The following is an 11,007-nucleotide window of genomic DNA, read 5'->3' as shown; positions in this document are numbered from 1 at the left end:
TTAGTTAAATAAATATATGGCGTCAGACTGTTATACTGCTGAACTTTGGTACGAAAACATCTAATAGAAGAGTCTAAGGAAGTGCAGCTACTAGCTAATAGTAACATCTGCACATTTCTAGGGGCATTGCTTCACATATTTATACAAGTTTGATGCTTTGGTACAATCAAGTAGAGCTGACAAAATTCTTCAGAAAAAGAAATAGGGAATTCTCAGAAGCTAAAGATTTGTTTTACTTGCCCTGTACAACTCATCCTAGCCAAAAAATGCACAAAGCAACAGTAGAAAACAGTTCTAGACTTAAACCAAACCCAACTGGTTATCATATGATATACATTTAGTGAAGATGCCTATGAATCTCACTAGAGGCAATGCAATAAACCATCAATGAATACTCTGTTTCATATAAAAGATTACCCTAGTCCACATCTTATCCTATCCATCTACGTTTTGGGGAAGAGCTTTGCTCTCTTCCATATCTGCTCACCTAGCAGACAAATAGTGAACTATCACAAGTCCATGGCATCACTGGTAATTTGAGCAAGGGATTAGACATTAGCCACAAAGATGTTCCCTTGTATATTCATTTGATAGTAAGTTGTGTGATTTATCAAAAAAAAAAAGTAAGTTGTGTGATGTTAGCATTTTATATTCAGAAGCTTGTGTAATAGCTAAAACCAAATCCAAAATGATTACCTAGTAGGATGATGGCTCCATAATCATATCTATGGCGTATACAGCACCCTGCATAGTAAAAAAAAGTAGTCATTGAATAACACCATTTAACTGAAGAAAGTTCTTTTTTCTTTTTTCTTTTTCAAGGGGAGATTTATGAAGAATGTATGCTTAAATGACATAATCAACCATCTGTATATAACCAAAATATAACCAAAATATCATCCAGCAAGAAAAGTCGCCCAAATAGGAGGCGAATAGCCCAATAGATAATCTGTAATCTTCATCGGCTACTATACTTTCTCTCAATTTGATGACAATCAGCATAATTCATTAAAATAAAAATGTTAGAAATCAAAGAACGACCATCGCCTTAAGCCAAGACCCGGCAAAGGATTCATGGTAAATTTGCCTGAGAAAGAGAGAAAGACAGGAAACAAAATAGAATATGCTGAGAAGAGAAGATGAAGAACAGAAGAAGAAAAAGGAATGAAGAATAGAAGAAGAAGGAGCCTTACCTGGATTAAGGAGGAACCGGAAGAGGTCATTGACCAAACTGATTTGCAACCCAAATGGAAGGGAAAAGGGAAGGGGAAGGGAAAGGGGAAAGGGGAAAGGGGAAAAGAAGGCGTCATTTTCTGGAAAATGTCTTACCGAGTTCAAAAGCGTAAGACATTTTCCCCAAATTTGTAATAGGTTTTCCCGTGTTGCGGAATTGGTTTTACAAAAGGAAAATATTTTCCTGCTATCAAACACTGGAAAACGTGTAAAACCAATTCCGGAATTGGTTTTCCCTTATCAAACACAGCCTAAATAGATTGTTTAAAATTTTGGCTAATTTATCAGTATATGCTGAAATTTTTTTTTGAGAAACTATGTTTTTTTTTTAAAATTTATTAGCTAAATTATCAAAAGGTTAAATGTTAGTGTTTTTTCTTTGAGTCCCGGGTTCAATTTCTCTCCTACTCACATTTGTATTTTTTTATTTTTAATTAACAGTTTTAACATATTATTATTTTTGGTTAGATAGTTAGATAATTGTGATTTCATATTTGAGTCCTAAGTTCGATTCTTTTTATAAGTATTTTAATATATATTTTTTATTTCATGTTGTTTCAAACTTTTTATTCTTTTTAATTAATAACTCTTTTATTTATAAAATTAAATGATTATTGCAAATATCATTATTTTTAGTAAATATGATTTTTATGTGTGTAATATTTATCTTTCAATCCATATCATGAGTGTAGTAAATTGACATGTTATATATTTTTGTATGTGTATTTGAAATAATTATTTGAAATGTTTCACATATAAAAACATTTGGAATTCCATACACACAATGTGGATGAAAATCAACTATATTTGAAATAATAATGATATTTGAAATAATTATTTGATTTTACAATATTAGAAATCACCATAACTCCACAATATAGGTGGAGAAAATAAATATTTGACGTATAAATATTATATATAAAGAAAAAATATATCTAAAGAGTTAGTTAATGTTTTTAAAAAATAATTACATATTTATTATTTAATTTTATAAATAAAATAGATGAATTAAAAATAAAAAAAATTGAAAACAATATATCTAACATGCTTGTTGAACTTAGGACTTAAGGATGAAATCACAATTATCTAATCATCTAACAAAAAAAACTAATGTGTCAAAAATATTAATTAATAATAATAAAAAGTCTAAAACAACATGAAATAAAAAATAGAAATGTGAGTAGGAGAAGAATTGAACTCGGGACTTAAGGACAAAAATACTAACATTTAACCATCTCACCAAAAAAGCTAATTTATTAGTTTTTAGTGAACACATTTTCCTTTCTCTCTGCAAAAACAACATAGATTGGAGAATTTAAAAAATAAAAATAGAATAATTTCTCTTTTTTATTTTTTTCAGCACATCCTAATAAATTAGCCTCAAAGTTTTTTATCCTTAAAATTTTAAATTTCAAAACATAATGTTAACCGATTTGTTACTGTAATATTAAAATTAATTAAAATGAAAATTTAAAATTTAGAAGGTTACAGTAACAAATAAGTTAATATTATATTTTGAAATTTAAAATTTTAAGGGACAAAAAATTTTCAATAACTTGTTTAATTGATTTTGATGTTTTGAAATTTAAAATTTCAATATTAAAAAAATAAAGAAATTTAGAATTTTCGACAAGGGGTAAACAAGTACAATTTGACAATTTTTAAAGTATTATTTTAGTTTATGCCGCTTTTTCACTTTAATCCTTAATGTTTTTTTTAACTCGATCAATATTATAAAAATGATATTTTTTAGGTCCCAAAATGAAAATGTGAACATAATGTGACCTGTACAAGTTAATTACCATTAGAGATTTAATGGTTGGGTGACTAAAATGAATGTGCCATAAAAGTCGAGTGATGAAATTGTAAAGATTTCATTTTTGTGACCAAAATGAAAGCGTTGTAAAAGTTCGGTGACCAATTAAGTAGACCACCATTGATTTAATAAATATATTATATCCTTCCAGGGGCAGATTAGGAATTCAAAACAAATTAGGTTGATTAAAACTATAATGGGAACAGTAAATATCAAGGGGATGTAGCTCAGATGGTAGAGCGCTCGCTTAGCATGCGAGAGGTACGGGGATCGATACCCCGCATCTCCATTGTTATTTTTTCCCTATTTGAAAAGTAAACAAACCTTTTCGGCTTTTCCCGCCTTCCACTTGCTTAAAAAGGTAAAACGGCGATTCTCTTTTCCTCGCAAAATCAAATATGCAAAAATGACAAATTATTTTCTAATTTTCTCAAATCATTCTCTTTCTGATCCAGATTTAAAACAATATTTTCAGTTAATTACTGGATTGGTTCTCTCTTCAGATTTTGGAGGCTGGAACTGAACTAGGTAAGCTGTTTAAGGTTCTCTTTCAGTGACGTTATATGATTGAATAATGATGAAATATTGCGTTTAATTCCTTAAACTCGAATCGCCATGATTTTATGTTTATTTTCATTTTGATCAGTGAGGTTTCATTTTTCTACGTTGATTATTACTAATATTTTGTACTATATCTTTTGATGCTGATCGCTTCATTCTTAACTCTCTAATCCAATCTTTATCCAGTGATTTAAGTATTACACGTTTGTTTTTCTTTTTTTTCTTTTGGCTTTTCTCTGGAAACAAACAAGGCAAGGAATTCAATAGGAAAATACATAAAAAATTACAAGAAATACCAGTACATTAAGTATAAAATCGAGTACAGTACTTACAAGCTTTGATAATTATAGATCTCAATTTTTTGTTATGTTAACGATCTGACTCGAAATAACATACAATCCATACACACTTAGGAGCCATAGGTAAGGGAGAATCACGATCCGATTCCCGATTTCTTTATATTTATACTTACACATATAGTCTTTACTCATCTTTTGACAATAATGTAGCTGAAACTTTTGCTTCATTGTAGCTATAGATTACCTTCATAAACCTGTGGAAGATTTAAGAAAAACAAGAGCTAAGAGAATTGAAGAATAAATTTACCTTTTTTTAACCCTTCAAAATTTATTTAAGTATTTGTGCTCAATACTCAGTGTTCAACATATATTAGATATGAGTACAATAATATAATTTTTTAGGAATATTATGTTTGTATTAAAATATGACGGGGAGTAACATATATAGGTATGAGGTATCCTGCCTTTAGGAAAATTGGATTATTAGCGGAGGAGCAAGTGCAAATGATCTATGTTATATTATGGAAATTATTTGTTTTTAGCTGAAATATTGGGCATTGCTTCATGATCTAAGAAAAACAGTGTCATGACATTAGAGGAAGTCAATGAATTATTAATGAAGGGTTATAGAGGGTTGTCAAGTTTTAAAGTTAATTAAACAAGGGCTATCCATTACATTAACATGGATATTTTTTTTCCTTTGAAAAAGAAAGTTCATTTATTATATGATATGGAGTTCATGCTTGAATTATATACTTATCATAGGATTTAAACCATACCATGATTCCCAGCTAGCCAGAAGAAGAGAACACTTGATAATAACATTCTTTAAATGATTTCCAGCGTGGCCGAAAAGGGGAGCAAGCAAAGGGTCAGATAATTTATTTAGGAAGGAAGAATTAGAAATCCCTGACGTCTTTTTCTTACTGTTATATGCTGGGTTTTGGAGCTTGAGGACGAGTCTATGTTTCATGTTAGGGGTGTCTTCTAGAATCCATGGTATTTGAAATGTTCATCAACATAATAAATCATAATCTTTTTGGATTATCATATATATGAAAGTTTTATCAGGTTTTTAATATTCCTACTAGCTTTACAAAGACCTAGGGTCCCTGCCCTGCCATCAGTTGACAGCATTTGGCATTGATTGCAAAGGAAGTCTTAAAAAAGATGGCTGGTTGAATATTAATTTTTGTATAGTTTATTGTTGAAATTTTAGAGCAGTGCAAGTCTAGATTGATCCGACCCTTTATTTTTTTTAATTATTCGTGTCGAGACATGAATACAAGGATATGGTCATAAACATGCTCTTATCCGACACTTACATCCATATCTGAGTTCATCTACTAGCAAAGATTCTATCAAAGAGGTAGTAGCAAGTATTAAGTTTGCAAAGGAGAGAAAATCATTGATACTCTTACCTTTCACTCATATCAGCAGCAGTTCATCTACTGTTGTTCCCAGTGCTTTCATAATCGGGTATAGGGATTTGACCAGATTCAATATGGTTGACATCCGTCACTAAGATCTCATAGTGCCTTCGCACTTCCTCGGGTGTTTTATTACCAACAGCTGCTGCCACTTTTTGCCAGCGGTCCGGAGTGTCCCTGTCATATACAGCGAGTGCCTTTTCAAACAGTTTGTTTTGCTTTGGAGTCCAGTAGGAGTTAGAATCACGTGAAGAAGTCTTAGAACTTGACGACATTGTTGTTGCACTTAGGGGGATGAGTCAAAAACAAACAAGAATGTGGAAATAAAAGCTTAGATGTGTTGGATGCGAAGTGAACAAAAAAGTTGGAAACGAAGAATGTTTTGTCTATCAAAGATTAGACCCTTAAAAGGAGAGCAACTAACAAAAGAGAAAGAAGCTACCTATCAAGGGAAACTAGATTGCTGCCTCAATCAAGGAGCTGGTACAGGTAACAACTTGTTATGCTTGCTACTTATAAAGAGCCAACATCTGTGGTGGGTAGCGGTGTAACCAAGTTGAATCTATTTTAAGTGATTAAGAGGAGCTAGAAATTCGATTTAAATTTAATCAAGTTGAGCTTAATTCAAGATAATGACTGAATTGTTTAATTTTACTTGATTAGACTTGTTTATCTATATTTCAATGTGAGTTTTAAATCGAATTAAAGTTTTTTAATGTTAATTAAAAATATAACAAATTGATTAAACTTGCAAGTTTATTTTATGGTGTTAAAAAATATTTAAATTTGACTCGTTCAATGGATCAAACAATTCAACTCAATAAAAATCGAATTTAGAATTTTTAAGCCGAAGTAGATTGCTATTTCATTGTAAGTTGGGGAATATTTAGGGTTAAAACAAGATATGATTCGCTTGCTTAAGCAAATGCTTTTGATGGACAGGAATCAAGTGTCATAGAACTGACTCTTTATGAAAGTCTAGTTCTTTGTTCTTGTTTTTTATTGGATCAAGTTGACTTCTTTGAGAATTTATCGGATGGTGGGGATTAGATCCCAAAACAGTCTACCCCATCACCATAGATGCTCCAAAATATAATCCTCCACCATACATTTTAAAACCCCCAAAATATACAGTAACATATTCTGCCATTTCCTTTTTCCTGAGTGGGAAGATGAAATTTTCTTCTGTAATTTGGCAACTAGGTAATTAATATATATTTTTGAAAGAGAAATATTTATATTGAACTTGTTCTTTTTTTTCATAATAATATTGTGAAAAATAATGCTAGTAGCCTAGAATTAATGATAAATGTGACCTGATGATGCTAGCTGTTGAGAATGCTGTAGATGGAAAGGGATTTGATTAAATTCTCGAGTCTTTGTTTGATGATAAAGTTGTGCCAGTGGGCCGTGAGTTAGTTCCTTCCCATTAGTTTGCTTTGTGGGAAACTGTTGCCAATGGGTCTTTCTCTTAGGATTGATTGAAACTGTGAAATTTGTTTGGACTCTGATTCAATTTTTATGTATATAATTTTGAATTTATCTCGTCTAGATTGATCTCTCAATCCATTCTGAAATTATAAATTTTTATATAATTAAAACATATAAGAACAATTTTAAAATTAGTATGGGATTTTGAATGCCAGAACAAAAGATCAGTGCCTTTTGAGCACTTGGTGGAGTCTACTCCACTCATATAGCCGTTAACTCATTTGGATCTTAAAGGGGCACGATAAGAGGACCACACTTTGAGGGAATCCATGAATAAAGCAAGTAATACTAGTTTTGGAAACATGTTTATATTATTTTTGGATCTACTTGAACATAGTAAGAAAGCATGATTTTGCTCCAAACAAGAACCAATAGAGTGGTATAGTTCAATCTTGTAGGTTCAATTTGAAGTGATAAAATTTTTTTCATTTATTTATGTTGGAATTTTGACACCAGTCCAATAATTTGGCTTGGTCTTTAACTTGAATAGAGAAGATACAGGCATAGGTTAGACATAGATTTCTCAGAGGGGAAGGGAAAGAAATAAAGAAGGTTGCAAAAGAACGCAGGAAAAAGCAGCAATAAAGGGTTCAACATGAAAACCACAGCTAAGGACTAATATTTAAACTTCTTGCCGTTGCAACTCTGGAACAAAAAACAGAGATAATGAAAAAGGACACAACAACCCCAATCGCTTGGATTCAGTTGTAATCGAACGTGGATGTGTCCGAATTTATTTCAGACATGGCCACTTCAAGCAAAATGAAAATTGGAACAACATAGACTTTGAGCATTGGTTAAAAACAAATAAAACCTGGGAGTTTAACATATTCAAATTTTCCCCTGCATAAGATTAGGATATTTCAAAAAAAAAAAAATTCATAAGCTGGGTTGCAGGGTTCTAATCAGTGTTCTAATCCTAGCAGAAGAAGGAAAACTCATGAGCATCTTTTCACTCAAAATCGAAAAGGACGGTTCAGGGTTACGTGATCAACCCAGGCAACATAAAATATAGTTCCCTCGTATATTGAATGACATAAAACATAAGTCGTGGAATGTATGAAGCAACTTGCTCAGTGGGAGAGCCTGGAGCTTGCAGTTTGAAAATAGATAGATGCTAAACATAGAATACATGTGTACAGCCTTCATTACTTAGTATGTGCAGAGAAACAAAAGTGGTTGCCGATGAAAATGGCAAAAGCTAAAGTGCTTCCGGAGAGAATTATGTACAACCAAATCGTTGTGAAATACTAGCATGATCATGCACATAAGTAGAGGGAATAAGAGGGATTGTCATTCACAAACCGGTTTTGTACCGAAGCTGCTCAAGCAGATTGCAAAGGCTTGGAAAGCAGAGAGTGGGTAACGATAATCCATGGTGAAAATGTCCTTGCCAATCTTCCCGAATTGCAGGATCACTTTGTCTTGTTCTGCTACTGCAATGTTATGGCCCGGCTCTGCAGCGGCCACCAACTGGAAATTCTTTACAGAAGCAACGGTAACTCGTCCTTTAAAATTTAGGCACCAACACTGCAACTGTTCATGCCATCTAGGAGCTTTATTTTTCAAAGCTAATGCTGTACTTTGCACTGATTTTGGAGGCTTTCCACAGACAGTTGAGTTGAATCCCATGCGTGGCTTCTTTCCTTTGGAATCTACCGGTGGAGAAGGATCCTCATCAGGGAAATTTGCGAATGCCGTTGGTGTTCGAGCAGTTCCTCCTTCCTCGAGCGAGGAGACTGGGATCGAGTACATAATACACTTCAATCTCCTTGGACCTTTGGTGCGAAGAACATTGAGCTCATAAGATATACTGGCAGTGTTCAAGCTAATCCTAGGGGCCTTCGGAGGCACCGACTTCAAGTAAGTTTTCCAACGTGATCGAGGACTGGATTGTGCAGTAGAATCATATTGAGGTTGGCTCTCGAAAATGTTGAACTTGGATCCCAGGAAATTAGACCTGTTAAAGCTTCCCTCTTTAAATTGCAGAAAGAACTAACCAACCCTTAAGAAAGAAGAAAAAACTAATAACAATTTTCACCCATCAAAAAGCTTACCTAAGTTTTCCAATATAATCGTTGCTTGATTTTGAGAAATCATCCCCCTTTAAATATATCATAAAATCAGTGCAGGTAGCCCTTCTAACTCTCTTCGCTACCAACAACTGTTTACTCAAATCACCAGACAAAGCTGTAAAAATGTAAATTCGTAAATAAAATTAATAAAAATCAGTTATATAAACGTAAGGATGAGTCCTTTAATTCAAGGATTTTAATTTGGTGCAATTGTATACATGATTTGGATTTGATTTTAAGTGTACATTCCATAAATCACAATTATAATGCATCCCTGTAAACATATTACTAAGCTAACATGCAGTTTTAAGAATAAAAACACTCATTTTCAGTAAAGAAAAGATAGAAAAATGAGAACTAACCAGGACTGAGACCCAGATGCAATCGATATGTTGAAGTTTCTCTTTCCCTCCTAATAAAGCATTGAATGGGGGCATCCCTTGGTCCAGGCTAAACCACCCCCAAGAAAATAACATCGGTAAACGAAATATCAAACCGAAAATTTCCAATAAAAAGGAAAAAGAAAAAAGAATATTAACACTTCACCTGCTTTAAAGATATGGGGAAAGTGAAGAAGCCACATTGCTCCGGTGTTTTAACAATTTCTTTAGTAATTTCCCTCCATGACTTACAAACGGAAGCACAAGCAACCACATCTCTCCTTCCTGGCCAACATATTTCCTTTGTTTCCACTCTTTGTATTATATCTAAAAGTAATTCCGGAGGCAAATTTGCCCATTGCCCTTGCTCGATGATTGGAGTTGAAGAACCAGCTAATGATAACGTAGAAGAAGAAGAAGAAGAAGAAGAAGCAGCTTCTGGTGCAATATGGGATCGTCCACGCCTATGGTTATCTTTCCTCCCTGGACTTTTATTTGATATGTTTCCAAATTCCCGAATAAAAGTTTTTAATGGCATTTTTCTTGATTTTGGTTTGATAGAGCTGGAAAATAACGATGGATCACAATAGGTGAAAAGGAAACGATAAAAGATGAAATGTTTGAAGTTTACTTGATAGATTTGTGTTCTTCTGCTGTTATTGGATCCAAATTGGAAAGAGATGCCTTTGAGGGAAAATCTTCAAAAAATTTAAAATGCGAAGAGGAAATGTTGGAAAATATTAAAAATTTCCAGAAAAATGAGACGAATTCATCGGAAAACGCTATAGGGAGAGGCGAAATGGAGAATGTACACGATCTCCGAACAATGAGAAGAAAAAAGAGACCGAGAGAGAGAGAATCTAATGGGATGAGAAATCTTGAAGTTCGCATCCGTTTTTTTTTTTTCTCTTTCTTTAAAGATTGGCGGTTCAATTGTTCATCTTCTCTCTCCCATTCTCTCTATCTCCGCCTCTCTCTCCGCTGCTCTACGACGGCGACTACCTGCACAATGAAGGCCCTGCCCTTTTCTTTTCCTTTTTCCTTTCTGTTTATCTTTGATTCTAATTTAAACAACTTGTAATTTTTGAAAAAAAGTATATTTCTTTTTATTTTCTGTTTTTATTAATTTTCAATCTTGTCCATTGATTTAATTGGCGGGTTTTTTTCCTTTTATTTTCAGAGTTAGCAGCAAATTGCACCTGGACACGTGGCATACAAAGGAGACATTTAAGTTTATCATGGTTCTCAATGCCGAAAATGGTCGCCTTGACTGGTACATTGTTTAAAATTTAAATAGTTATTAGTTAATATATATTAGCGAGGGCAAATGACCAAAAATAACTCTTTTTTTTTTAAATTATCGAAATAGGCCAATTAGCTAATTATTTATCGGAATGGTCTATTTTTCGCGAAATCGCGTCCACGTCAGCGCGATGTTAGGGTACGCGCCAGGAAATCGCGTCCACGTCAGTGCGATTTGCTGACGTGGACACAAATAGCGCCCTCTAGGACGCGATTTGCTGACGTCGCATGAACAGTTTATGTTTTTTAGCTTAGAAAACTTTGAAAGGCCATAACTTTTCGCTCGGTTTTCCGATTGAGATGATTTTTTTTTGATTTCGAATAACTTTTCGAGATCTACGCGCTGACAAACTGCCAAAGGCGGTTTGTCGCAGTTTTCATCAAAAAAGATCATTTTTTGCCCCTAAATTTTAATTTTTT

At 33.2% G+C, this 11,007-nt stretch overlaps 2 protein-coding genes and 1 non-coding gene across 3 annotated transcripts; 1 reads left to right on the top strand and 2 right to left on the bottom strand.

Moving 5' to 3' along the window:
* Window positions 1-3,265: 3,265 nt before the first annotated feature.
* On the top strand, window positions 3,266-3,338 carry TRNAA-AGC (transfer RNA alanine (anticodon AGC)). The gene has a single exon. It is a non-coding gene; the product is annotated as a tRNA-Ala (tRNA).
* A 555-nt stretch (window positions 3,339-3,893) lies between these two features.
* LOC107903124 (protein RADIALIS-like 3) lies at window positions 3,894-5,947 on the bottom strand. Its single transcript, XM_016829172.2, has 2 exons — window positions 5,331-5,947; window positions 3,894-4,163 (listed from the first exon to the last, which is right to left on the bottom strand). The coding sequence occupies exon 1, from the start codon at window positions 5,612-5,614 to the stop codon at window positions 5,354-5,356; it is 261 nt and encodes an 86-aa protein (XP_016684661.1). The 5' UTR covers window positions 5,615-5,947; the 3' UTR covers window positions 3,894-4,163; window positions 5,331-5,353.
* A 1,929-nt stretch (window positions 5,948-7,876) lies between these two features.
* On the bottom strand, window positions 7,877-10,329 carry LOC107904954 (tubby-like F-box protein 6). Its single transcript, XM_041094444.1, has 5 exons — window positions 9,917-10,329; window positions 9,452-9,848; window positions 9,268-9,355; window positions 8,888-9,020; window positions 7,877-8,790 (listed from the first exon to the last, which is right to left on the bottom strand). Exons 1-5 carry the CDS (start codon window positions 10,174-10,176, stop codon window positions 8,124-8,126), a joined length of 1,545 nt encoding a protein of 514 aa, XP_040950378.1. The 5' UTR covers window positions 10,177-10,329; the 3' UTR covers window positions 7,877-8,123.
* Between the last annotated feature and the right edge of the window lie 678 nt (window positions 10,330-11,007).

This window comes from Gossypium hirsutum, chromosome D05 (assembly GCF_007990345.1).
Source record: "Gossypium hirsutum isolate 1008001.06 chromosome D05, Gossypium_hirsutum_v2.1, whole genome shotgun sequence".
NCBI classification, from domain to species: domain Eukaryota; kingdom Viridiplantae; phylum Streptophyta; class Magnoliopsida; order Malvales; family Malvaceae; genus Gossypium; species Gossypium hirsutum.
The sequence above is the reverse complement of the archived record's forward strand: the minus strand, read 5'-3'. Positions and strand labels throughout refer to the sequence as shown.